At 43.6% G+C, this 27,935-nt stretch overlaps 1 protein-coding gene across 5 annotated transcripts in view; it reads right to left on the bottom strand.

Annotated features, from left to right (window-relative positions):
• The window catches only part of FYCO1 (FYVE and coiled-coil domain autophagy adaptor 1), an 825,109-nt gene that overhangs the window by 390,906 nt on the left and 406,268 nt on the right, over nt 1–27,935 (bottom strand). For 4 of the 5 annotated variants that reach the window (XM_078688154.1, XM_078688155.1, XM_078688156.1 and 1 more), the window contains one exon: nt 279–446. The exons of the other annotated variant lie outside the window; for it this stretch is intronic. In XM_078688154.1, coding sequence (XP_078544280.1) covers nt 279–446 — 168 coding nt within the window. The remainder of the gene's footprint in view (nt 1–278; nt 447–27,935) is intronic. 5 annotated transcript variants of the gene reach the window in all.

Here is a 27,935-nt window from a genome sequence, read left to right as displayed (position 1 = left end):
GCACTATCAAGTATGTGTCAAAGTATAAAATGAGTACAGAAGGATAGAGATTGTGAGAAAAGAACGTGGCATCAACCAGAGTAAAAGAGAATGAAAATTGATTATTTCATCTTAATGTTGATCAGAATGAAGTCCATTCCCTCACCAGTATCTATAAACCGGTATGTCTGAGATACCAAACTAAAAAGGAAAGTATGCAGGGCCAATCTCTTAGATTACTTTCATGGCAGTAATAGAAAACCATGCTTTCTCAATCGAGTGGGATATTTTGCACGTACTTGATGAGTTCCACCAAGCGTTCCTCCAGGAATTCTTTTGTCATATTTAGGTCATCCACATTGGCCTGCAAAATCTGTTCATTCCTTTCTTTTTCCATTAGTGTATTTTTGAACTTCTCACAAAAATCTGTGGCTTGAGTGTTGGCTTTTTCCAGCTGTGTTTGTGTCCTGTTAATAGAAGAAGGAAGTATGTGAATGTTTGGTGCACAAAAGGAGTAGAGCTATACTTCGACAGCACAACCGAACACAAGGATAACAATGACAGACCGATGAACATCGAGGAAGGACAACCTCACATTCCACAAAGAAGACAAGATATGTAGTTTGTATGGTGTAAAATTATTTGCATGCATAAATTGTAGCAATACTTCATAATTGTGAATGTACTGCTGTTGTAAGTACATGTGTCCTTTCTGGAATCACAAGTCTTTATATTGCATCTTCAGTGGGAGGATGTGCACAAGAGCCTTCTCAGTTGTGTTGTGAAATAGTAATCACGGGTACTGGGATGCGCTTAAATGTTGCACTGCCTGACGGTCGCTCGTAAAGGGGTTGCTTTTTGCAGCTAGTGAAGTATCTGCCACCTTTAAAAAGTCACATTCCTTTTGAGTGCAATTTAAACATTGGTACTTTCTACAGTTTACATCCACAGATTGCAAGCTATCACAAAAAACATCTCCACCTGCTATATTCCTAATGTCCTGCATGAAAAACTGACATTGACTTAAACTTTCAATTCTTTCCTCCCTTATTAATTTTGTATGAACCTCTCTTTCCCTTCTACTTTCTCCATGTCTCTTGTATGTATAGAATATCTAAATCACATGTATGTCTTAATCTCTTTCTTTGAAACCATTTCCTGCAACCTAAAAATATCTATTCATTCCATCAACTATTTGCTTCTCGCATAACCCCCCCTCTAATGATCACACCTAAGTCCTTAATGACCAGAACGAAAGTATGCTAAATACAAGAAATGGTTTCTTTGAGAACACAAGACTAATGCCGATAACCAATAGATAGTGTGCTACTCGCCATAAAGCGCATACACTGTACAAGCAGCCCTATTATCAGAAGACCACTGTTTGATACACTATCATAGCAGTAGACTCTGCTGGACTCCAAGTGGCACCAGAGTGTAACTTCACCATTACTGGAGGGTGCTTTTGTTCCTATCACCATGGTGCTGTTGGGAGACTGGCAGCTGGTAGAAGTTGATTCAGTTCAGTTCAAAAAACTTAATTTCAATCACTTTAGATCAAAAAAGTATTACACAGAACGGTACACTTACAAACACGAATAGTACAACATAAAACTTTTAAATACTCTTGTTGGTCCATTTCAATAGCAGCAACAAAAAAAATCATTTAAAAAGACCAAGAAAATTCACCATTAAAATACCTTTGTTATAAAAACGAGATATAAAATACAATCTTCTGTAGGTACTAAAAGACATCAGTCAACTGCAAGGTATCCAAGTAGCACGATACAATATAAAGGGACCCTGGCAAAAGTGACACTTTAAAAACTACCAAGTGAACACCTGGCAAGTTTAATCCACATTGCCCATAGGAATTTGGCCATACAGAATACAACAATATGATTTGAGCCTGTCTGCAGTATTCTAAACGCCTCCTGCTGCTTCCTAGTTCCCAGGATTCTGCAAAGTGGGACTATTCACTTAACTCGAGACTGACTGTACAAGGGACAAAAAAATACAGCATGCTCAAGTGACTCAGGTCCTCCTTGGCAACAGGTACAATACTCATCCACCATATCCATTTCTTTGTGCCACCTTCTTTTAAAAGTATTTACAGGTAGGCCTCCATACCTGAACTGTAGGTATAGCTTCCTTTTCTAGTGGGGTGACAATTTCATCAAAAGTACGCTCATACATCGGGTTCGGTTTAAAATCAATAAAAGCAGCAGACCGTGATCCTTTACAATTTTGAATATTGTCCGCCGCAACACTACCCCAATAAACAGCTTTGAGGCTTTTGGATTTGGCACAAAGTCTCCGGAGAGTCCCAGTTTGTGTCAAGGCTTAGCCTCTGTAAAAGGGCCTTTACAGTGTGGAGCCACAAAATCTTGCTTGCACATTTTGGCAACTATAGGTCACGGAGACCAACCCTAAAAGACTCTTGGGCTGTTGTAGACCACAATCGATGCCAAAACATACGCAGTCTCGGCTCAATTTTATTAGTAATTCTTTTCAGCGCGAAGTCTAGGTAGAGTGGACTCAGTGGGGTACTCATTGGGAGATTTAGTAATGATATAATAAATGTATGCTCTATTGCTAATAGATTATTAAGTTTTGTGCATCTCAATATCTCTGCACCATAAAGACCACACCTGTAACCTTAACAATGTAAATCTCTAACGCAGGAGCCACCCTTCTAGATATAGTTTTTCTGAGCATGGTTGTTATATATGCTGTCTTAGTACCAAGGACAGCTGTGCCCTTTCCACTTGTAGAGACCAGCATAGATTTCTTGGAAGTTTCATACATAGGTAGTCAAACTCAGCCACTACTTCTAGAGGGCTATCACCCACAAACATCTGTCTCCAACACTGAATTATTGATCAGAAGGAAAAAAATCATACATTTGGTCTTGGAGCTTCTAAGCTCCAAGCCCTGCTCCAGACAAAATGCCTAAAAATCATTCAACAGCTGCTGCAGCCCATGGCCGACTTTGAAATCAGCAATGTGTCATTTGCCCTTCTGTTTTCGGTGCATCACACCTATCCCTGTTCAAAAACTCAATGACACCATGTATATATAGAGTGAACAGAGTGGGCGCTAATATGCACCCCTGCCTTACCCTTTTGTCAATATGGATTCATTCCGTCAGCGCCCCATCCTCCACCCACCTCAATTGGGCCAAAGTGTCTGCATGGAACCTCACCAAGATATTCAAGAGGGAAGCCTGAACTCCCATTTCTTCTAAAACTGCCCATAACTTGTCTCTCCGAACCATATCAAAGGCTGATCGGAGATCAACAAAGGCAACTTGTAGGTTGCCCTTGTAGACAATTACTACCTTCCAATAAATACAAAGAAACCGAAAACTCTGATCTATCGTGCTCACATTTGATCTAAAACCTGCCTGCCAATCTGATACTATATTCTCTTTGCAAATCCAGTCCTGAAGATTTTCGAGCACCTGTTTACAAAAAAGTCTCTGAAGGGAGTTTATCAGGCTGATAGGTCTATAGTTGGCTGGAAGTGCACGACCACCCTTCTTAACAAGCATTGACAATGCAACGGTCTCACCTTTGCAAAAGTTAGAGCTATTGGCATTGTAAATGACAACATTTTTATGTATGTGTTGGTTTCCAAAACATAAATAAATGGCATTGTCATTTACAATGCCCGTAGCTTAATCTCGCACAAATGAGAGACCTATTGCAATGCAATAGGTCGCGTATTTATGCGAGTTTGAGCTATTGACATGGCAAACGCGTTTTATTTATGTTTCAAAAACCAAAACATAAATAAAAGGTCTCTCACACTGCTGACTCTCTCACACTGCTGTCTCTCTCACACGGCTGTCTCTCTCACACAGCTGTCTCTCTCACACACACAGAGCCACACACACACACAGAGCCACACACACACACAGCCACACACACAGAGCCGCGCACACACACAGAGCCACACACACACACACAGAGCCACACACACACAGAGCCACACACACACAGAGCCACACACACACAGAGCCACACACCCACAGAGCCACACACACACACACACACACACAGCCACACACACACACACAGCCACACACACACACAGAGCCACACACACACATTATGCACATTGTTAATGATGTAAACAAAATGAACAAAAAACTAAAAGGTAGGCTTCCCTTGGAGGATCTATGCCACACCTACAGAGGGGCCTGCATGTTGGGGCCCTTGTAGTATTGAATGGAAGATGTTGGGAGTATGCGTGTACGTGGGGGGGCAGGGGTTAGTCTTCTCGCTCCCCACCTCGTGTGCTATGCTCCACTCCATAAAATGCTAGCTCATCCATGGGCTACTACAGCTCTTCGTGGAAAGATCTGTGCAGAGGTCGGGGGGTTCAACAGCTTCATTCATCAGACTGCCAGCCTTCCCTTGGAATACTGCAGCCTCTGATGGGGCTCGAATATACTACCCACAGGCAAGGAGGAGTTGGGGAGGTGGTGAATGAGGGGGTAAAACCGATGACTGGGTCCTTTAGAGCTGAGGGTTTGCGATTCAAGGGTGAGTGGGGTCTCTAGAATTGTCACATCCCCAGATCTTGGGTTTAAACTTGCTAGGCAACCAGCAAATCCTTTGGGTATAGCACCCTCGAGGGATTGCACATAAATGTTAAGGAGTTGCTTGAGGTGTTGGGGTTTTCCATAAAGAACGGAGGTATCCCATTCCATCCTAAGATGACTATACTTACCAGATCGCCAGCCGGTCCTTGGGGTACCGAAGCCTCTTGGTGCAGCCCAGCGCCAAGGGCAGGGAGTGGCCGCTGGTATGGGCGAGTAGAGCTCACATGATTGGAGGGGCCCGCAGCGGGGACTCGGGGCTCCACCGCTCTTCGGGGAAATCCACGGGGACCCGCAGGAGGGCACACTGCAGAACGAGGGCCGTTCAACACACGCAGGAGTCTCAGCTCTGGAACGCATTACTTGGGTAGATTCTTACAGCCACCGAAGAGGCAGAGAGCGGCGTGCATTCCTCGCTACCCGCGTCCTGGGCCGCTACTGAGACTCACTGCCCAGCCTGCCCCGCCCTCCGACAGCTGCAGACCCGTGCCTTAAAGGGGATGTGACGATGAGCGCTGCACCGATTTTACTGACCGCCGACAATAACAGCTATGAAAGGGAAGATGAGGTGAGCCTATCAGAATGATCGGAGGTCCTGAGAGACTTACATTAGTGCATCGTGCAATAAGGAAAGGCTTGTGAACGGCAGATCTTTTTAAATTAATCTTCCCACAAATGCAATGAAAGCGCAAGTAGTTTATGTGTTCTAATATAGACTGCACATTTTCAACGTTCTTCGCTCCCCTCCTTAGACAGTGAAAAGAGACAGGGGAGGGCACTCTCTGGCTAGGCGGAGCAAGTAGCATGAAGTTAAGGACCTAACAAGTCGGCCTGGAGCGAAGAACAGCCTTAGAAGAGATGGGGGGAGGGCAGGAGCGTGACGCCGTGAGCGTGCACGTTGGCGTTCTCTGCGGCTCGTGCCAGTGGCGGCGCCTGCAGTCTTCACCCGTTTCTTGGAAGCGCGTTCACAGACCGGTGTCTGCTCGTGCACCGGCCTGTACCACTTGGGGAGGCAACACAGCGACAATAAGGCTCGCTAGCGGCAGCGCTTCACGCTGCAACGCCAGGCGAGCCCTAAAAATGGTAACAATTTCAGCTAGCTTCAAGAGTAGGGGATGGCCATGTCAGCTAGAATACTATTAGAGCGTAGATGTATGTATGGCTCCCAAATTCCTGGGCTTTTTCTACACAAATCACTAGGTATTCTGTCAGGGCCTGGGGCGAGGCCTGGGACACAATAATTAAATGCCTTTATAGTTTCACATAGCGAAAATGTAATACTACTGGACTCAGAGGGGACACAACTATCTATTAACAGACCACTTGCACTCACAGTCCTAAGCTTGTCTGTGTACAACTGGCGCCAGCCATTGAAAAGATCTGTTAATATAGGAACTCCCTCTCCTAGTTTTATATTTGAGTTTTGTACAGCACTGTAGTGTATTGTTTGTAATGTATATATTCTGTGTATATGTCATGTACATATGAGATTGTGAATTGAAATCATGAACTTAATGAATTTCGAAAATATCCAAATAGAAAGAAATATAAGAAATAATTCAAAGAATAAAAATAAAATATAGTTTTTTATCAGAACAAATTGTATTGAGTGCTATGTTCATGTTTATCTTACAAGCAACCGCGCACAGAATTAGGCCTGTTGTTGTCATTTGTGACATGATGATATAACACAGTTCTTGTATTTAGCATATTTCTTTACCCCATTGTAATTTTTTTCCCTACAGCTAGCAAGACACATTGTTTTCAGTAGGGGTCCCCTTTTACCAAAATCATAATTCTCGCAGTAGGTCTGTGCGGGGATAGCCACCTTAGGCGTGTCCAACTTGTGATATAAAGTTCTAAGCCTATGATTCTGGGAACCATATCTAATAGTATTTACCATTTATGTTGCTGTTAAATCTGTTGTTTCTTTCTCCACTAACTCTAGTACAATCTTTTTCAAGCACTCAGCTTACTTCTTGATTTGACGCTTACTTCACACTATACCTATATAAACCTTTCTATGATCCTATAAACTTCACATTCCTCTTCAACAAATAGGCTAACATTTAGTTATGGCAAACCTCATGAATTTTGGGTTTACTGATGACGATGTTGCCTGTATGGTGGGAGGTATAGGGTCTTTTGGCCAACAACCAATGGCCAATTTGATAAACATTAAGACTTCCATAAACTCTTAGTCCTCAAGAAAAAGACCAAAAGAATAGAACTACATGGTCAATACATGTTAGAATACCTCAGAGCAGAAGTAATTCCACAAGGATTAAGAGTTAAAAATATTTCGGGACTATATGTCCAAATTAAAGCATTTCTAGAAAAATGGTGGATGACTGCAAATCGTTGCTCTCGCGACCTAATGATGCTAATCGTGGAAACAGCAAAAGAAATGTTACAGACCCTGATCTCAGAAAACCTAGAACTACAATAAAAATTAATACAGCAGTAGATGCTGCAAAAAAAACGTTGGAGGAATCAGATCAGGAATTACATTTATACACTGAATATTTACACAAAAGAAAAGCTGACAAATTTAAAAAAGACATCCACTTTTCTAATAAAGAAAACACATACCCGTATTTATCGGAACACTACTACACACAACAGGAAAGTGCACCATATGACCAACAAGAATACAGACGATATAACAGAAAAGTCACAACATTTTCTGAAACATCTGACTCGGACAGTGAAAGTGCACCTAACCAATTTGAGAGTAGAAATAGTAGATTTACACCTAACCTTATCAAACACTGCAGCCTTTTTTAGGGAGGCTCAATCTACACAGGAGCAACTGGCGCCACAATATCAACCCCGTTACCGGGGAAATCAACAAACAAATCAGAATCAATTTCTAGTAACGCGTGATACGCAATACTGGAGAGAGTAGAAGAAATCCCGGTGTTTCATTTAAGCACCTCTGATTTGACTCCTGCCACTTACTTATTGTTATGTAAAGGCTTGACATTTGTCCCACATTCGGGACTTAACACATTTGAATTATTCAGTGACTTGACAGCATTTTTTCGCAAAGTAAGATTAAAATTGTTTTTTGCAGCATAAACAATGCCCATAACACAAACAAACAGCTCTGGCTTAATGCCAAAATCTAACTTCACTCCCTCCAATGAGCAAATACCACCACAAGCTATTGTATTTGAACAGGTGGTACACCAGAAAATGATTGCAGCTACTAAATACGTCCAAAGAACCCCATTTAACATTCAAAAGGAGGAACACCAGGCCTTGTCTGACCTAAAAAACAATGCAGCTATTACTATCAAAAGCTGCGATAAAGGTAAATACCGCTGACTACATAGCAAAGATGGAAACAATGTTAAGGGACACCAATTTCTATACTAAAATCAGTAGAAATCCCATAGATAAACAAAATCTAAAATACAGCGCATCACAAATAAAGCCCTCAAAGATGGTCACATTTGCGAAAAGGAACATACCTACCTAAATGTACAGAACCCTAGGATGGCCAGTCTGTATGGTGTACTCAAAATACACAAGAATGACAAGGAACCACCATACAGACCCATAGTCACGACGATAGGCTCTGTCACAGAGCCGTTATCAAAATACCAGGATGCCATCCTATGCCCCCATGTTAACAAGACACCGGCATTTGTCAAAAATACACGACATATTATAAATCTTGCAGGAGGTCCACTTCAATCCTGAAACACAATGGCTGGTAACCCTAGATGTAGAAAGCCTCTATAGTAATATTCCCATTGAAGGGGCTTTACTAGCAATAGAATGGTTCATTCAGACCATGATCATGGACTGCAATTAAAATGTCATCATCAAATGTCTTAAAGTAGTACTTGAAGACAACATCTTCGATTTTAATGGCCAACCATTCCAACAAGTAAAGGGAGTAAGCATGGGGGCTTCGTGTGCACCTACGGTGGCAAATATCTATATGGCCAAGTTCGAATTCATTCATGGCACCATTTTTTTGAGTCCGTCTGGAAGTTGTCCCGTTTCATAGATGATTTATTTTTCATTTGGTCTGATACAGAAGACAAGTTGATTGAGTTTCTGGCATGGTTAGATTTATGCGATTACAATCTACATTTTACTTTTGCCATCAACAATGACCAGATAGAATTTCTGAATATCATCATTAAACATGTGGAGGGTGAGTTAGCTGTTGATCTGTTCATTAAACCCACAGCACGTACCACATTGTTGCACTATGACAGCTTCCATCCCATGTCCCAAAAGGACAGCCTCCCATTTGGACAGTTCATGCGCTTGCGCAGAAACTGCACAAGTATTGCTGACTTTGATATAAGAGCTTCAGACATGAGAGAAGAAAATTTGTGAGAGGATATCCGCGGAAACTGGTTAAGAATTCGAGCAAGGTTTTATGACAGGCAGCACCTACTCACCAACACAAACAACAACAAAAATGAGAAATTAGTATTTGTAACGAGACACTCCATGCTGAATATTCAAATAAGACAAATCATCTTGTCTAGCTGGCACATTTTGAAAGCAGATAAAGATAAGAAAGACAAAATCTCAAAGCCCCTTTTTGCTTACTGTAAAAGCAAGGACTTAAACGATCTAATCGTAAGATCTAGATTACCCCAAACAAAAGAGCCAATACAGAGAAGTATTGTTGGGAATTTACCAGTGATAGGCAATTTTAGATGTGGCACGTGTGAAATGTGTCCCTTGGCAATAGAAGATGACAAAATACAATTGAACGGACAGACAGTCAAGGTCAAAAATATGACAAACTAGCCATAGCTATGCGTCTCCGCCTCATTCAATTTAAATATCTCCATCGAGTTTACTTTACTCGGGTGCGACTGTGGCGGGCTGGGCTGGTGGCATCCCCGGAGGGCCTCCAGTGCGGTGGGTCGCACATTTCTACATACCGTCTGGCAATGTTTGATGCTGGACCGGTTTTGGAGAGGGATATTCGCCTGCCTTTCGGAGGTCCTGGGGTGGTCGCTGAGAAAAAAGATGTGATGTAAAAACTCTGTATAAACCAGATATCACTCCTTTATGTTTACCCCTAATATTTAGGTATGATACTATCTGTGAATTTAACAGCACTGGAGAGTGTGAACATAATTGTTTTTCCAAACATTGCTTGAGCTGGTTATATTGTTGGGCTTGATGCGATGGAAGACCGAATTCCTCTTGTATTTGTGTGAATGGTTTAAAGTCACCATTATAAAAAATGTGATCTAATGTTTGAATACCTGCTGCTTCCTATAATGGCCATGATAATACCTTCTTATTAATACGAACACCGAAATTAATCCATATGGGTGCCTTTTCATGAATATGGGAGTTTTAAGCTAATAAACGGTGTGCTCTTTGCCACGATTTGGACATGGCTGAAAGGATTGGGTTTTGTGGGTTTGTGACATGCAATTTTAGTGCCATAAAGTGCAGAAATATCAGAACTTGAAGATAAAAGATGGCGTTCTAAATGAACCCATTGTGGAACATCAGAGACTCCCGGTAACATACATGATAATTGAGAAATCTGCAATGCTAGGCAATTATGTTCAATGGATGGAAGACTCATACCTCCAGAAGAATGGTGATCCTTTAATTTTGTCATGGCAAAACGAGGTTTCATTGAGCCCCAAATAAAAGTTTTTATTTTGGAATCTATGAGTCTCAAAGTTGACAAGGGAATATGAAGAGGGAGCATACCTAAGGTATATAGAAATCGAGTAAGCGTAACCATTTTAACAGCTTGAACTCTTCCCCACATGGAAAGATTCAAAAATGTTCCACTTATCAAAGTCACGTTGCATTTGAACAATCAGTGGGTTTAGGTTATCTGTAATCATACCTTCCATACCCTTATTCGGTAAGATACCCAAATATTTAAGAAGTGAGGGTTACCAATGAAAGGGGAAGTTGTGTATAGCCGCTGTAGTGGTTCCCTCAGAAATAGGTACGGCTTCACTCTTATCCCAATTTATTTTATAACCTGAGGATGAAGAAAAAGTGTCTATAATTTGAACCAAAGATGGCAATGAATTAGGGAGGTCTGTTAAGGTGAGTAGTATGTCATCTGCGTATAGATAAAGTTTTGATTCACTTATAGGGAGGGATATGCCTGTAACTGCTTCTGATTGATGAATCGTGGCTGCTAAAGGCTCCATTGCTAAAAGAAAAAGAAGTGGGGATAGAGGACATCCCTGACGTGTTCCTCTTTGGATCGGAAATGATTCTGATATGAAGCCTCCACAATTAACTTGTGCGGAAGGATTATCATATAATAGTCGTACTTTCTGAATAAACTGGTTTCCAAGTCCGAAACGCTTGAGGCCTTTAAAAAGATAGTCCCATTCTATGCAGTTGAATGCCTTTTCAGCATCTAGTGACAAAGCCAATGCGTCTTGTGGGAGATTTTTAGCATAACATAGGGTATGTGCCAATGTACGTAAGTGATTCCCAGAGGAACACCCTGGAACAAATCCTACTTGAGTTGCTTGAATTAAGGAAGGTAATACCTTTTTAAAACGAGAAGCCAAAATGCTAGCAAATATTTTAATATCGCAATTCAGGAGTGAAATGGGACAGTAACTGGTGCAAAGCAAAGGGTCCTTTCCAGGTTTAGGGAGTACTGCAATTATTGCCTTGTTAGAAAGAGGATTTAAGGAGTTATCTCGCTCTGCTATTTGAAAAGCAGCATATAGGGAATCAAATATATTATGTCCAGCCCAACGATAGAATTCAGCCAGAAAACCATCTTCCCCAGGAGCTTTATGGTATGGCAATTTTGATATTGCTTTCACAATTTCTTCGGTGCTAATTTCTCCCTCAAGAAAAACCCTTCCATTATCGGAAAGGCATGGAAGATCTACTTTTGATAGAAAGTCGTTTAGTCTATCTGTGTTTACTTGTGTGTCTGGTGTGTAGAGGGACGTATAAAAGGAAGCAAATTTATTCACTACGTCCTGTGGTCTTGTAAGAATTGGACCTTGAGACAATTTAATAGCTGGGATAGCCATGGCTGCTTCTCTTTGCCTTAGCTGTGCCACTAATAATCTACCTGCCTTTACACCTTGTTCATACTGGCTTGTTTTCATTTTTTGAAGGGCAAACTCCGCCTGATATGTGAAAAGCCCATTTAGCGCCATTCAAGCTTGCTCTAGAAATTTACTATTTTGCAGTGTTGGTGCTATGGTATATTGACAGGTATAAGACTGAATGCTCTGTTATAATTCTTGTTGACGTGCAGCATTTCGTTTGTTGGCCAATGCTGCCTCGCGCATCAATTGACCTCTGATAGTAGCTTTAGCCACAGCCCATACCACTTTACTTGAGGTTAGCGAACCCTGATTCATAGAAATATAGTCTTGAACAAATGTTTGTAATTGATGTTTACCCTCTGGAGACTTGTGTCGCTGTATGTTCATGCGCCAGGGTTTACGCCCTGGTGTGGGTATGCCTACTTCAATGGTTAAGAGGACAAGGGAATGGTCAGATAATGCTGCTTCCAAAATACAAGATTCTTGAATGGATTGAACTAATCTTTGTGATACTAAAAAATAATCCAAATGAAAGAGGGTACCATGCTTTGGAGATGAAAATGTGTACTCAGTATCAGACGGATGTGAAAGACGCCAGTGATCAATTAATCCATTATCAGCTATGATGTCGTCCATTAGTGCCCTGTCAGCATTATTACTTTTATCTAAGGGTCCTGTTCTATCTAAAATTGGTTGCCTTACAATGTTCCAGTCGCCACCTATGAGATATTGTGATGCACCTATCTCAACTAACAAACAATTTAGATGAAGATTTTTTTTTTTTGATCCAGTTGGAGCATAAACAGAGCCAACACAAATGTAGGTATCTCCAAGACGTAGCTTGGCAAATACATAACGACCTTCAGGATCTGTCCATGTTTTTGATATTGTGACTTGGAGAGATTTACGGATTAGAATTGCTACTCCACATTTGCGTGTGGGGCCTACGGTTGTATGTTCATCCCTTTGTATACTACTGTGAATTACTTTGCCGACCCAATCTCTACAGAATTTCTCTGATTCCAATGTATCTAAATGTGTCTCTTGAAGTAATGCCATGTCTGCCCTTTTGGATTGAAGATATGACATAACTTTCTTTCTTTTGATGTAGTGAGTAAGTCCATGCACATTCCATGTAATTACAGAAAGAGGGACTGTGTTGGGTGTGTTGGACATATTTACAAGGTGCCAATGAGTTTAAGTAAAAACAACAACAAAAAAAGGATTAGAAAAGAGGGGACAGGGGAGAAAATAGGAAGAGAACCCCCTGGTTTAGCAGAGATATGGATCATCAGACACACAAAGGGAGTAGAAGTTGTGAGAGTGGAAATATGTAGAGACATTAAAAAAATTTTTTTTTTAAAAGAAGATAAATATAATTTAGATATTGGTAGAGAATAATATAAGTACCAAAAATACTAAACTGTGAACCGCGGGTCTGTCTCCAGACGCTCCATCACAGAGAGGAGCCCCGAAGGGACAGCAAATACTGCCAATCTTATATTATACACATCACAGCATAACATAGATTATCATTATATGCTGAATCTATAGGAAAGCGCATAATGCAAATATATATATAAAATCAGTTGAGTAGGTCCTTTAAGCCTGGTGTATGTTCCCATCTCGAAAATTCAATAAATATAATATATATTAGATATGAGAACATTCATTGCTATATATAAATGCACACAGATGAAACATTAATTGATCTACTATAATAAATATACAAAATAGAACAGATAAGAAAGTGAAAAGCTGAAGTAAATATTATAGTACGATAAAATGGATCATGCTAATGAAACAGTATAATTCAATGCATATTATAAAACATGGTGAATAGATAGCATTCTATTATGCAAAACTTGAATATTATTTCCATCTATATCGTATAGATTTACACTGTCTAATCAATTCAACTTTTACAATAAAAAAATAAATAAGTACTGCAGTATTTATCCTATTTTAACCCCTTCGATGCTCATGACGGAACGGTTCCGTCATGAGCATCGGTTGAGCTGTGCTCATGACGGAACCGTTCCGTCATGACCACACCCATTAACATTGGGGCCCAGCACAGGTTGTAAATCTGCGCAGCATGGAAGGTGTTAAATAAAATTTCAACAAAATGAATACTTATTTATCAACTAAATTTGTCGTATTACAATTGTCAGTCCTCTTCTGAGGCAGGTTTCAAAAGGGAACAAGACTTATCTCTATGTTGATCTTGTGTAAAAACAGAAGCAGCGTACAACGCTGAAGATTTATCATCTTGGGCACGAATAGGTCTTTCTAGATCTCTTCCTCTTTGGTGAGGATTACTATCATTACGTCTTCTAGTGTCAGGTATTTGTTGCGTGAAACTCAAACTTGCATAGCTGTGATCAATTGAAGCATCTTGTGGATCCATATCTTGCGTTTTCATTTGATCTAGGAATTGCTGCAAATCTGCTGGATCATAAAAGTCTCTAGAGTCCCCATTTTTCGTAATACGAAAACAGGCTGGTTCGAATAGACCATATTTAATGTCCAGTTGTCGTAACTGAGGTCCAATAGCAAGGAATGCTTTGCGCCTCTCGTTAGTCTCTTCAGAGAAATCCGCAGCCATGTGGATGACGTGACCCTCATATGAAAATGAGCCATGAGAACGCGCTGTGTTTAGTAGAAGTCTAGTTTGCTCATGCCTTAGAAAACAAGCGATAAGTGGTCGTGGTCGGGCTGTACTATCTTTTCGTGGAGGACCTATGCGGTGAGATCTTTGGATCTCTAAAGGAGGGTCAAAGGTGATGCCAGTGAGCTTCGGAAGAACTTCACTAAGAAATAACCTAGCATTTTGCTTTTCAATATATCTGGAAAGCCAAAAAAAAGAATATTGTCTCTCCTACTACGGTCCTCCAAGTCAACTATCTTACTGCGTAGAATACAAAGGGCGAGGCTAGATGAGCCCGCCTTTAGGGCCCGGCCCCCCGGCCCACACCACGCCATTTCATTGGCCCAGGTATCCGGCTGGCTGCCCTATGGGCAGCCAGCCTAGGAAGTGCTTCCGGTTCAGGGAGGGGTGACGCACGTCCGGTGGGGGTGTGGGGACAGAGGCCATGACCTATTTAGGTCTAGGTCACGGGCCACTCGGCCTCTTTCCCCGCCAGCACCGGACCTGCTCGCCCACTCACCTCGCCTCCTTGTTTAACCTTGCTTTAATCTCCCGCCCACCCGTCCCCTTAAGGCAGTGAGTTGAAGGTGTGTGTTGCGGAAAAGAGACATTTGACCACTGATAGACTTACAAAATGGAGGGGAGTTCGCCTTGCGCACTCCCTATGCCAGCACTGAGGGGAGAGAGGGTAGGCTCTCCGCAGGGGGATGGAGACCACTGGCTGGGGAGGCAAGGGCGTCAGGTACGAGCCTCCCAGGCAGCCTGGTGGACGAGAGGTGGGGCCCTGGAAATGGCGGACAAGGACCCGAGGGCTGGGGCCCATCGCTCAGAGGCGCAGGTGGGTTGCACCTGGCGCGGGCATCTCTACCTGAGGGGATGCGAACCTGAGGGCCCCTTGGTGCTGGGGGAATCAAGAAGTTATGAGCAAATGCAAGATAAAATGTGTAATAAAAGTTGAGAAGATGAGTTAATAATAAACGAGAAATGTTGCACATAATTTGATAAATGTTTAATAATCTATATGTCATGTTTATGAATTTGTGATTAAACATGGCCTTTTTTACACCCACCATTTGCTCCAAGTGCATTGATTGGTGGGGAGGCGGGTGTGGAGCATGCTGGGGGATCCGGGCCCTAAGAGCAATTCTTGGTCTTTATTTTGCACTGTGTCAAGACGATTTTCCACAATTGTCAGTCTCGAATCTAGAACATCGTTTTTTGTGCGAAAACCCACCAATTCTACACCAATGGCTTTGGTTTCAGCTGTTAGAGAGGAAATGTTAGTGTCCATTCCTTCTGGACATTTATTGACTGCGGAAATGTTCAGTAATATGTGATTCAGGGTATCACCTTGTGAAGAAATGTTAGCATGTTGAGGTGGTACTTTTGACGTAGGAGCAGATCCTTTGCCAGGCATCTTGCTTAAAAATGTCAGCAAATAGAAGTTTACTGTCACTTTTAATGGTTGACATTAATATCAGCCCCACAGCCTCGCACAAAAATGTATCTTGACCTCTGTAATATCTTTTTTATATGACGCTTCTGTTATCAAATATATCTTGGTGACGGTAATTATCCTCAAGGGTCAAGGCTGAATATCAATTCCCACTACTTCAGAATGTCGTATATCTTTTCTTTTGACTTAAACGCCTGATATCTGGTGAGGTTTAATGTGTGAGTGAACGCTATATTAGGTAGTAAAACATATATAGACAGGGTCACATTTCATTAGGTATATGTTGTCACCTCATTTCATGCAACATGCATTAAATTAGTTTTGCATCATAGCGATCATAACCACCACTACTGTATCTGTTCAGTCATATATGCTGACTTCAGCGCTGCACTTAAAAGTATTCAGGGGTAAAGCTTAAAATATGTGGCTTGACAATATGTAATAGCGTTGAAATTAAAGTTGTTTAGTGCTGAAATTAATTCATATGTATTGCCCCTTTTTAGATAATGCAGGGTGCCACATTAGTGAAGCAACAACAACCTCTCTACAGTTCTAAGTAACAGTATTACTGTGGTATTTTTGCGCAAATTCAGTGCAACAGCTTTTCAGTACTTTTGTGCCTCATGCGCAATGAATGTGAGCTTAAACAATGGAAAAACGTATATCCAGGAAAAAATACGCAAGTTGTTATGTTATTACATGAGGAGCAAAAGGAAATTGCTTCAGTGCTGTTTATTCCATATTATTTTGTAGCTTTCCATTGTTTCAGCCTGTGCTTATTTTTAGATATAGGATTGCAGGACTTCATTTAGCTCATTGGTGCTGTTAAACAAGAAAAACTGATTTTCCAAGACCAACTGGAATGTTTCAGAGTCCTAAATCACCTCAGAAGCACGTGGGCGCGCTTTACTACATCTCTCCTCACATCATGTGACCTACATAATCTTTATTACAGTTCCACTCTTCAAGATAAAAACTGCAGTCTCACCTCAGAGTTTGTACTTGTGAATGCCGCCCCCTGCAGTCATGAGGTGATTATCCTCTCAGCATGGGAGGCATTATTCACTGAAGCAGGACATAATGAGAGCGAACCACTCTTCCAAGGAAAAACAGTTGTCTCACCTCAGTGTGTCGCCCCTCACAGTCATGAGGTAATTATCCTCTCAGCATGGGAGCCATTAATTACTACAGCTGAGAGAGGTGTCAGGAGCCGTCACCGAGGCAAAAACAACACTGTCTCAGCCTCGGTCTCTCATCTGTCAGGAAAGCTGTTCTGAGGCTGCTTTTGGGCTGTCAAATGATTTCTGCCACTGTCCGGGGCCCCTCTACAGCGCGGAGCTCAGGGTCTTAGCGGCCATATTCTCGCGTGGCCAGCGAACGCCCCCATAAATCAGTTTCTGTTGATTCCTCACAGAACAGAGTAAAGGGTCGGAAGCTCGCACCGAGAGACACAAAAGTACGTAGATACCCAAACATTAGATTAAAAGAGAAGCGCAAAGTAGGCACGCTTTCATTTAGGATTATAGATAAGCACGAGACTATATGGGGCATGTTGAAGAATATCAGTCACATAACCACACTGTAAAAGTTCAAGCTATGGATATTTTTAAACAACTTTGATTTTGAACTGTGACGAAAGAGTGTGATACTGCATAGTGCCCTCATACTTCTAGAGGTGGCGCAAATAATTTGATTGCGTCATTTTTATTGGAACACGCAGTACATAATACGTGGCTAAATAAATATCCGCTCTCTAGATTAAAAGATAATAGTTGAGTAGGGAAGCGTTTGCCCAGTTTTATAGCCAGGAAATGTACAACCTTTGGCATGTCATGGAGCTTTTATGACACAACAAAATGGGACCGTGGCACGAGCCGGTGTCCCCCTGGGAGGATTCGCGCAGTGGGACCAATCCCCTGTGTGATTGGCCAAGAGAGGGTTAAGGGGCGGGTCTAGCCGGGCAGCATATAGTGAGGGGAGGCGGGCGGGAATGTCGTCATCGGGAGGCGGTTGGAGGTGGCGTCGGTTTTTGTCTCACCCCCAAAAAAAATCGTCACGTTTAAGACAGTTTACAGTTATCCTACTCTTTGAAGTCCTTTAGGCCCTGTGTTGGGGGTCTGGGATAGTCTAGAGCGGGCTTATCCTTTCCCTCTGGGGGTGGGGGGAGGGTAGGAAAAATGAGGAATATGGTGGTTAAATGATGACAAAATTCAATGCAGGTTTTGGTACATTTTGGGGGATTTGTTATTACAAAATTGTGGGGAATGTTTTTGGTTGTACACAACTATTAAGGAAATATTTGGGAAAAATGAGTCAATGTTTAATTATTTAGGAATAAGTGTATTGATAGGATGATCTGTTTCGACTGTCTTAATAAATAGTGACCTTTTTTGCTACGATTATCAAGTGTGGATTGTCCTTATTGCGCGAATATCCACATTATAGTGAGGGATTCCTAAGTATAAGTCTGATCCTTACACAAGGCAAAGGAAAGTGACACCTTGCAGTGGCCTTATAATAGTAGAAGTAGCGATAATAATTTGACAACGGTTTTTTAAATATAACTCGCGGAACATAACTCTCTTGTAGGTCTGGGTGTTTATCAGCATGAGATTTATAAATAGGAATTGTACAGCCGATGGCATGTCAGGAAGTTCCTGAGAGATGACAAAATTAGCGATATTTTAGCAATGGCTGCAGAGGCTTAAGTCTAACTTTATACCCTAGAAAATGAGAGTGACTTCTTGAGATGGAGCCCTAATATTAAAGTCTGTGAATACAATCTTTTCATGCAAATGTAATTATAGACACGCATTACTATCTTTTACCCACAGGGAAAGGTACCGTATAGTATAATTTACATATGATAATATCTTTTGTCCTAGATAAAGTGTGTGGGTGAGACACAACATACATAAAAACCCAGTACTCCCTCTAGAATCCCGCTTAAGTGTCAGTATAGAATTCTCATGGTAAGCATATATTTAATATTTGATTACAGTGGCACACATCATTGTCACTTTGCATACCTTGCTGAAAATTTATACTGATTTAGCAATGTACCATCTGTCTAGGGGCACAGTTCATAATCCAAAGATGTGAAGATAGCCAGTATTGAATTTCAACGTTCCTTAAAACATTGGAACATAATCACTAGACCATTGTAAGTATTAGAACCAAAGAAAACATTTTTTTTTGTTAACTATATAGAGTTAGAATATTAACTGGCTAGTAGCACACAAATAAAAAGACCTCTGTTAAAACTCATTGTTTCAGATCGAGCATACATTAGAAAAGACACCATAAATTTAGAATCGGCAAGTGAAATCTTGAAGTCGCACTTTACCAGGTATACAATGGACTAACTATATTGTATGTCACCAATATATTGGTTCTCTTAGAATAGTACATAAGGGATAGAACTAATGAATGTGTTCCATTTTTCTTATACTTTTTGTAAACCAATACCATCTTAGAAGAGATCGAATCCTCATGGAAATCCCATTTGTCTAAAGAAAACTATCTTCACCTGTCAAATATTGTAGATCATAACCCTGCCCCAAAATTACAGGTACAGTTTGGGATAGTAAACTAAATTTTCTTGTATACTCCATCTCTTTGACACTTGGGTTAAAATGTTCCTGCTATTTTTCATTATTTTCAATCTTCTGAGCCAACACAATAAAATTGATTTAACGCTTTGGGTGATTTTTTTGGTACATTTGGATTTACTTTACACAAGTACCTTTATCCTTTTCTTGCACAATATATAAATTCTGTACTCACTTTTTAGGTAATAAATATATGTTATAGATTAATAAATAGCGACATTAGAAGTTCCTTCATAAACATAGGCCCAGATATTATAAATAATGAAGCACTAAGTGTTCATAATTGTATCGACAATTAATTTTTAGGCCTTTTAGTGTTGTTATATGTGTTCTTATTGTATTTATTGTGCACTTTATTGTAGAAGAAAAGTTTAGACGGTTCCGCTGAAGAAGGCTCAAAATGCGAAACGTGCGTCGTGTGTCATCCGACCGCCAGCCTTTGAAAAGATCTGTTAATTTAGAAACTCCCTCTCCTAGTTTTATATTTGAGTTTTGTACAGCACTGTAATGTATTGTTTGTGATGTATATATTCTGTGTATGTCATGTACATATGAGGTTGTGAATTGAAATCATGAACTAAATGAATTTCGAAAATATCCAAAATAAGAAATAATTTAAAGAATAACAATAAAATATATTTTTGTATCAGAACAAATGGTATTGAGTGCAATGTTCATGATTATCTTACAAGCAACTCCGTACAGAATTAGGCCTGTTGTTGTTATTTGTGACATGATGATATAACACAGTTCTTGCATTTAGCATATTTCTTTACCCCATTACAACTGGCTAAAATGCATTGCCCACTCATTTGATTGGATGCAAAAATCAAGCGTTGGCTTGCTTCCACTTGAGGCCACGGCAGCTGATCTCCAAAATGTCTTGATATTCTTATTAACCAAGGCTTCATGCTAGTTCACCCATAACAAATTCTCCCACTCCCTCTTTGCATTTGTAAGCACTTTCCGATAGTGTGCCCTAGATTTAGCTATATCTGCTTGAGATCTAGTTTTATTGGAGACAAGGCACTCACCTTTAGACTCTCTGCAAACCCCATTATACCACGAATCAGGCTTTAGGCGGGACCTCCCTTTCCTTCTATCCTCCCCCAACACTTCCCTTATTTTACCTAATAACTTCTCATGGCTACTAGCCAGCTCCTCACTTCTCAACTCATGGGGAAGTTTGGACAAGTGTCCATAATCGGCAATAACACTTCACTTAACAATGTCGAGGGCTGAAGGGTTCTTTACTACCCAATCCCACCTGATAGATCTTAGGTTATTGGTGGGCGGGAGTTCTCCTATCTCTCCATTTCCCTTGCCCACGTAATGAGGAACTGTTTTGATACATTATGTCATGCTAAGGGCATTGCGGTCACTATTTGCTCGATCTATCACTTCCATGTCCATGATAGCAGGCCAGAGCTTGACGTGAGCCAGAAAAGAATCAATTCTGTTGCAGTGGCCCGGCCTCTTAAAAGTGGTTCTGCCCTGTTGCTCAAAGGTCAAAAGTTAGTATTAATGACATTAGCTGACCAGCTTGAGAAGTCCATCTTACTTTTGTAAGTTCTAGGTGCAGTATGCCCACTGACTATCAGTCTCGCAGGTTAAATCATATGGAGAAACATCTAAAGGTTTGAAGGTAGAATTAAAATCTCCTGCCACCAGAGTAAGATCCTTCCTCCCATGCTTCAATAGCATTTGCTCTAGTTGGTTGATAGTTGTTGTTTCTTCATTTCTAGTCTCTACTCTATTGTATACATTATATATGTTTAGGGATAGGCCAGAAGAAAACACCAACCTGAGTGCTAAAATGCCTTGGGAATCACAGGGCAAAGTATTAATTCTGCACCAAAGTGCAATTTTAACCCAGATACCCAGCCTCCCCTGAGGTCCTACCCTTTGCAGTTTTGGTTGCCTCCACACAAAATGTTGTGGATCCACTTCTGTGAAGAGGTGTAAGACACCATGTTTCCTGAAATAGGTATAAATCAAAGATGTCAATAAATTTGCCCCACTCAGCATCAGACAGTAGTTTAGCTATTCCTGCTACATTCCATGAAGCAATTTTTATCAGTGCTTTCAGCAACAAATGGGATGTAATTAACATTAATATTTCTATCATTGCTCATATCATGGGAGTTAGTTACCAGTGACAGTTCCTGCATTTTCAAGCAATTGCTATAAACCCCGAGTACATCCCTCCTATCGTGGGAATGTTTCTCTGCTTGGGAAAAGTGTGTCAACAAACTCTCTTCCCCCATATCTTCTCCCCCGGGCAAACAGCTTTGGGCCTTGAGCTCCAGTCACGGGAAAACCCCTGCTTGTTCCACTAATCCCTTCTCCTGCCCCCCGTCTACCTTGGTACACTGGGGTATCAAAGGCTCAGCCAGATCACAAAATTTACGTTGGATATTAGTGCTTGCATTTGAGATTGGACGGTCTTCAATAGCCATTAGACCCTCCACTAAGTTACTGCTTTCAAAAGAGATCCGCACTTTGTCTTGTAAGCCATCTGGAGTTGCAATCCTCTCTGCATTTAAAATGTCACTCCTGATGATTTCACGAAACCAGGAAGTGACTTTATTTACCAGGGACTCCTTATCTTACCTTGAGTCGGAGAGCAGCTTGGGGGCATGAACAAGGTATACCACTGCTATGCTTTCCCATCTCTCCCTCGAAACATTGATCCCATTTTCAATTACCCCTCTGCGCCATCCAAGTCTACCGGGGGGATTACACAAGAGCCCTGTGTCCCCCTCCACTGCCTTTTACTTTCAGTCATAACCTTCTCATACCACTCCCTCTACATAACAGCGATGGGGACACCCCTTCCTCACTTGGTACCAGACAATTTTGTATCACAGGTAGGTCTGGTGGAGGCTGAGCCACCATGTTTGGAGAGGGGTGGCACGAATCCAACAAACTGGGTTAGCTGTTGACATCCCCACGTCTGGAGAAGGGTCTCCCCTTCCCTTCCCACCCCATCCCCACCCGTACCCCAGCACATTTGACTTTTAGTGTTATGCTCTCCAAATTTCGCCACAGTACTGAGGAGAAATTTAACTTGATCTCTTAATTCCTCAATAATCCCTATCAAACTCTGCAGCATTGTGATGGTCTCAGTATTCATAGAATTCCTCCTTGTAGCCGCATGTCTCTCAGATTCAGTGTCATCAGTGGTCAGAATAGAATATCTATTGCTGCATTCAATTCCTGGCACCTCCTGTATTACTAGCGGTCTCTCAGAACCGGCGACATGCGGTGGGTCCTTGATCTCCCTGGGCACAGGCAATTGAGAGTTCAAAAGTGGCTTTTCAAACATTTTATGGACCCTCTTTACTGAATCACTGGAACGCGCCATTGAGCTGGGCTTAGTTGGCCTAGGTTTAGAGTTGATGATATTGGTGCACTCTAATAATAAAGAGTCGATCCTGTCTAATACACCGCTTTCCCCTTTCCTATTTTGGGCTTTTTCCCCTTTGGGCCCTAGGAGCACCTTCCATAGCCTTACGTTTTCCCATCTCATCAACCACGTGTCTCTACAACACAAATATCAAAAACTTCCCAATTAAAGAACCCAGTTAAAACCAAACAAGCCTTTAAAATCACAGTACCTAGTCAAGCAGAGCTAAAGTCCACTAAATATCAGTCACCACGTGGCAGGGCTAAGAGGGGTGGGGCTGCCTTGCCTTTTCCTGTCGCAGCTGTGGCAGAAGGAGACTGGTGCACCCAGGGACAGAAAGTCCCACAAGGTGGTTTGCCAGGCAAGAAGTGTGGTAGAGCCCGAGTTGGATGGTGTCCTGCGCCACAGGGTAGAGGCAGCGCTTTAAGTGTGTTGGCCACGCCCCCCTCTGCAGCTGTGGCCGAAGCAGACCGGTGCACCCTGGGAGAAAGAGTCCCACCAGGTTAGAGCCCAAGTTGGCTGGTGTCTGGTGTCTGTTTGAGCAGGATCTCAGCAAGCAGCAGGGGCCATAGAGACTTGTAACTGCATCCCGCTCTCAATTGCACCTCGGCTCCTGGTCTCCACCAAGGGAAGATACAGCTGTTGCTGCTCCGTGTCATCTGTGAGTTGGCTGTTCAGACACCAAAGACTGCTCCCGCGACACAGAGCAAATATACACAGCAGTGGCGCCACAGAGAAAGAATCGGAATCCAGTACTGGTGCATGCCCAGTGCAGAGACTTATCTCTTGCTGTTTGCCACTTGCACCGTCAGTGCACAAAGCCTTTCACAAGCTCCTGCTCGCTATGCTGCCCTTGTAACAGCTCCTGGCACACCTCATTCATTCCGCGAGCCTCCACTTACCACTGTTACGGCTTTGAAGCCCTCAGGAGCTACAGCATTACAACAAGACACGCCACAAACGCCATATGGTCAGAAATCTAGAGACGCCGCACACCTTCACCTGTTGAAAACTGCCATCCCGCAAACAACCGCTTCAGTCACACAAAGAGGTAATAGTCAATCTGGCACCCATTCCAGTGACTCCAGAGGAAACAATGTGGCGAGTGTAACATGAGGGTCTCCCCAGAGGAGCGTCAAACAATGAAAGGCCAGGTTTACTCCTCTCAGATACTCCGCCGCTACAGAAACAGTTCCTCATATTCCCTTTACACTTGAAAAGAGCTCTGCTGCCCAGGAACACAGTACCCTGGGTTGCTGTTTCCCACCTAGGGTGGGCAGAGGTACAGGAGTTTGATTGCTTGCACACCAAGGAGAGGTGTCCACTAACCTCTCGTTTGAAAAAATGTGTTTAGTTACCCAAACATAGAGTCCTTCAATCCACAAAGATACCATAAAGGTATGGTTGTGTTTGTGTATTAGAAAACGGGAGACCATGTTTGTGTGAATGGTGTTCCTTTAAGAGGACAGGCTCTATTAAGCAAAAGACAATGGTTCCCATTGTGCATTCCCATTGACCCATTCTGCATGTAGTTGACCCTGTGCGAGGGCTTCTGAAGCCCTACAGCTGTCTGTGATATCTGTGGCAATCTGCATCTAGACATGGAACAAAGCCAGTGTGGTGTTTCTGTGAAGAACAGACCCCAGGCACCTTTCTAAGTCTACATCCACTTTTTTGGCATTTAAGAACACACTGCATTGACCATTTAGACTGGAATCCAAGCAATGTATGTGTCAGGGATCACAGGTCATCGGCACTGCCAGGCATCGGGTGAGAGCCGGTGTGCGGAAGAACTTCACCTCCCAGCGGCAGCAGCTGATGTCAGGCGCACCGTCGTGCGTGACGTCCGGAACCAGGGAAAAGAGAGGAACCGGCAGGAGATGCTGCTGATTATTCCTGGTTTCCTGTCGTTCGTGCTCTTGATCCGTGGCAGACCGTGGGTATCCTGGTCGGGTAAGGATGTCGTTCAGCACCGCTTTTTTCCTTTTGTACTTTGATTCCGAGGAGTACTCTATTCAAACGCTCTCGGAGTGGCTGGTTGTTTTGGCGCTCTTTAGCATATTTTCCCTGCGTTGGCGAGTCCTTTTTAGGTCTCGGCCTAGAGACGCGCTGAAAGCGCGTTCTCGGCAGAGAACTATTGCAATCGTTTCAGTCTCCAAAGCCGACAAAAGGAGACAAGAGATGGGCACGCGCCCAGCATTCTCAATGGGAAAGGTGCGACAAGAGCTGGCCACGCGCGGATTCGGTCGCGCGCACGCTCACGGCGCCAGCGTCCCCTCGCGTGCCGATCACTGCTCTCTTCCTGGCCGCCATCGAGAAGTTTCACGCAGTGAGGGCACTGAGAGGTAGGTGCTTGTTCAGAATGTTATGTCCTCTAATTGCATGGACTTGCGGGAGTGTTTGCAGTGTAAAGTACCGGAATGGCGGGAGCAAAGAATGATGTCAGATGTGCTTTGAAGGATTCTGCGAATGTACACAGAATATTCAGTACAGTCTGCTCTCTGAGCGTGCACGTTACTGATCGCCTATTCTTTATTGGACACCAGGGTGCGCCATGTTTTTTTTTTAATTCAACCCACCAAGATAAACTGTTGGACACGGCCTCGTGGCGTGGTCCGACCCCGTCCGCATGGAGGGCCCAGGACGACATCGGCCCTCCATTTACCTACTATCGACCCCCCGGACACGCACATTCACGAACCATCGGCGCGAGCAGCCCCCCCGGCCACCTACAGCTCTCCGCCTCCCTGGTACCCCGGCGGAACCTGCTCGCCAACGCTGCCAGCCTGGCACCCTGACCAGGCCCCCCTTTCCGGCCCGACTCCATCTTGGGACCATCACCCCCGAACACGTGGCCGCAGCCATCCCGGGCCCGGCCCCAGCTAAGTCCAGACCTGGAGGCACCAGGATCCTCCTAGGTGGTAAAGTGGCCACTCGACCAGACCCCGGAGGAGGAGAGTCTCGATGGGCCTCCCACCGCCCCGGACGCCTGGTATCGATCGCTCTCCAGGCTCCCTGGGCACTGGCTCCGCCCCCCTGCTGGGTGTCTGGACACCTTCATCCCGGCCCCTCTGGCCCCCAGGCGCGAGGGTCCGGACATCAAAGCCCTCCAGTCCTATATCTGGGCCAGCCCCGGATCAAGACGGCAGTTGTATCTGGAGTCGAAGCCCTGCTGACCTCGTCGCGGCTGATCCTGATCCGAACTCTTGCACCTGGAACTACCTTCGAGGCCCTGCTGACGCTGTCGCGGCCTGACCAAGCTGAACTATCTTCGAGGCCCTGCTGACGCTGTCGCGGCCTGACCAAGCTGAACTATCTTCGAGGCCCTGCTGACGCTGTCGCGGCCTGACCAAGCTGAACTATCTTCGAGGCCCTGCTGACGCTGTTGCGGCCTGACCAAGCTGAACTATCTTCGAGGCCCTGCTGACGCTGTCGCGGCCTGACCAAGCTGAACTATCTTCGAGGCCCTGCTGACGCTGTCGCGGCCTGTCCAAGCTGAACTATCTCCGAGGCCCTGCTGACGCTGTCGCGGCCTGAACCCTTGAACTATCCATGCACCCGTGGGTGCCAAGACTGTCCCGCTACCCCCTTTTTCCCGAGATCACGACATTACGGATCCCTCGATCCTTGCCGCTATCCTGCCAAGAACTTGCTTTGAGTACTTATATAAAGATTCTTGTGAACATCCTTCCTGTGTAGTGTCTATCTGTAAGTAGTGTGATTACTCTGCTGTTACGATTGTAGGAGAGGAGCCTCGCCAAGGAGGCCTCCCTACGGCGCTCGGCCTATTCCATACAGAGAGGTGGGTCTCGGGCGGACAGTCAGACACCTTCTGTCTCCCCTGGGGTCGCCTTTCCAACATAAACGTGTCTATTCTCTTCTAGAAAAGAGTGTTAACCATGACCAGTGTAAAGTTAGTCGGTAGCCTTGCCTGCTTTCAGAGTAGTGAGTAGTGAGTGGTGAGTAGTGAGTAGTGAGTGGTGAGTGGTGAGTAGTGAGTGGTGAGTAGTGAGTAGTGAGTAGTGAGTGGTGAGTGCAGAGTGGTGAGTGCAGAGTGGTAGGTGCAGAGTGGTAGGTGCAGAGTGGTGAGTGCAGAGTGGTGAGTGCAGAGTAGTGAGTGCAGAGTAGCGAGTGCAGAGTAGCGAGTACAGAGTAGTGAGTAGTGAGTGCAGAGTAGTGAGTAGTGAGTGCAGAGTAGTGAGTGCAGAGTAGTGAGTGGTGAGTGCAGGGTGGTGAGTGCCGAGTAGTGATTGCAGAGTAGTGAGTGCAGAGTAGTGTGCAGAGTAGTGAGTGCAGAGTAGTGATTGCAGAGTAGTGAGTGCAGAGTAGTGATTGCAGAGTAGTGATTGCAGAGTAGTGAGTGCAGAGTAGTGAGTGCAGAGTAGTGAGTGCAGAGTAGTGAGTGCAGAGTAGTGAGTAGTAAGTGCAGAGTGATGAGTGCAGAGTGGTGAGTGCAGAGTAGTGAGTGCTGAGTAGTGAGTGCAGAGTAGTGAGTAGTGAGTGCAGAGTAGTGAGTGGTGAGTGCAGAGTGGTGAGTGCAGAGTGGTGAGTGCAGAGTAGTGAGTGGTGAGTGCAGAGTAGTGAGTGCAGAGTAGTGAGTAGTGAGTGCAGAGTAGTGAGTAGTGAGTGCAGAGTAGTGAGTGCAGAGTGCAGAGTGGTGAGTGCAGAGTGGTGAGTGCAGAGTGGTGAGTGCAGAGTAGTGAGTGCAGAGTGAAGAGTAGTGAGTGCAGAGTAGTGAGTGCAGAGTAGTGAGTGGTGAGTGCAAAGTGGTGAGTGCAGAGTAGTGAGTGCAGAGTAGTGAGTGCAGAGTAGTGAGTGCAGAGTGGTGAGTGCAGAGTAGTGAGTAGTGAGTGCAGAGTAGTGAGTGCAGAGTAGTGAGTGCAGAGTGGTGATTGCAGAGTGGTGAGTGCAGAGTAGTGAGTAGTGAGTGCAGAGTAGTGAGTGCAGAGTAGTGAGTAGTGAGTGCAGAGTAGTGAGTAGTGAGTGCAGAGTAGTGAGTGCAGAGTAGTGAGTGCAGAGTAGTGAGTAGTGAGTGCAGAGTAGTGAGTAGTGAGTGCAGAGTAGTGAGTAGTGAGTGCAGAGTAGTGAGTGCAGAGTAGTGAGTAGTGAGTGCAGAGTAGTGAGTGCAGAGTAGTGAGTAGTGAGTGCAGAGTAGTGAGTGCAGAGTAGTTAGTGCAGAGT

The sequence above is a fragment of the Lissotriton helveticus genome, chromosome 4_1 (assembly GCF_964261635.1).
Source record: "Lissotriton helveticus chromosome 4_1, aLisHel1.1, whole genome shotgun sequence".
NCBI lineage: Eukaryota > Metazoa > Chordata > Amphibia > Caudata > Salamandridae > Lissotriton > Lissotriton helveticus.
This window is presented reverse-complemented; position numbering and strand designations above follow the sequence as displayed.